Source organism: Condylura cristata, unplaced genomic scaffold (genome assembly GCF_000260355.1).
Source record: "Condylura cristata isolate star-nosed mole 26May11 unplaced genomic scaffold, ConCri1.0 scaffold00021, whole genome shotgun sequence".
Taxonomy (NCBI): Eukaryota; Metazoa; Chordata; class Mammalia; order Eulipotyphla; family Talpidae; genus Condylura; species Condylura cristata.
In genome coordinates, this window is record NW_004567122.1 from 9,559,328 (window position 1) to 9,560,407 (window position 1,080).

At 56.8% G+C, this 1,080-nt stretch overlaps 1 protein-coding gene across 2 annotated transcripts in view; it reads right to left on the bottom strand.

Moving 5' to 3' along the window:
• Positions 1 to 1,080, bottom strand: part of PDE5A (phosphodiesterase 5A, cGMP-specific) — a 103,372-nt gene that overhangs the window by 8,544 nt on the left and 93,748 nt on the right. For both annotated transcript variants that reach the window (XM_004686636.2, XM_004686637.2), the window contains exon 15: positions 645 to 732. In XM_004686636.2, the coding sequence (XP_004686693.2) occupies positions 645 to 732 (88 nt within the window). The remainder of the gene's footprint in view (positions 1 to 644; positions 733 to 1,080) is intronic.

The window sequence follows — 1,080 nt, forward strand, 5'->3', positions numbered from 1 at the left end:
CACGCGCTGTTTGTGCACCCCGGAGTCTCGACCTTCAATGTTTTGTTCTCACAAAAGCAATTCACGGGGACGACAGGAACAAGCCAAAACACCAGCCATGAAAAGTGCTCGTGATTCCGCTCGAGAGGCAGCCACTGTCGGTGTTTGGAGCTCATGATTTGAACCTTATTTTTCCTCCAACACAAAGAGGCACAGCACATGCTTTCTCACGTTGACACATTTTTCTCTAAGATGTGAAATAGCTTTGTTCCCTCACGGAACATCCTGTCAGCGGTCAGAGCTCTCAATACAGATGGTGCCACTGCCTTGAGAAAGCAAACCTGGGAACTGTATAATCTACCTCATTTAGCCCCCCCAAAAAAAAAAAAAAGGAATCCACTGAGGGCCATGAAATACCAGGGTTTTTTGTCTCCAATTTGGAATCACCAAATAGGAACCAAATTTCCTCCTCGGGCAGCACGAGACAGTCTGGGTTGTCTGGAGACGGGAGGCTGCGAAGATCACCAATGTTTGGCTTCGCCTTCCTTACCGAAAAAGGAATAAAGCGCGCTCAAGAATTTATGATGCTGGGAACAGATCCAAAACTTCAAACTAAAACCGCGCCCACAGAGCCCTTAGCGCGCCGCAGCCGCCGGGGCGCTCACCGGGCTGTTGAGGACCATCAGGCACTGGTCGAAGTGGTGGTGCTCCAGGGTGGAGTGGCAGTAGAGCTGCGCCAGCGGGTGCTCGCTCCTGCGTGGTTCCGCCGGAGGAAGAAAGAGAGAAGGAAAATCATCAGTTTGCTCCGTTCCCTGCGGGTCAGCGTCTCCCCCTGTCGGCGAGGGGAAACGAGCCCCCTCACGGGGTGGCCGCCGCTCTCGCCTCTGGGTGCCGCCCTCGCCCTCGGAGGCGCCGACCGTTCCCACCACCCCCGGCTGGACCGTTCCCACCACCCCCGGCGCTGCAGCCGCTTCCGAGGCGGGCAAGCGCACCACCGGAGCCGCTAGGGACGGGGCAGAAGGGGCCGGGCACTGGCTTTTCTCCACACATGACAAAGACACCGCGCCGCAACAGTGATTCCCACTGCAGAGCCGCTTCACC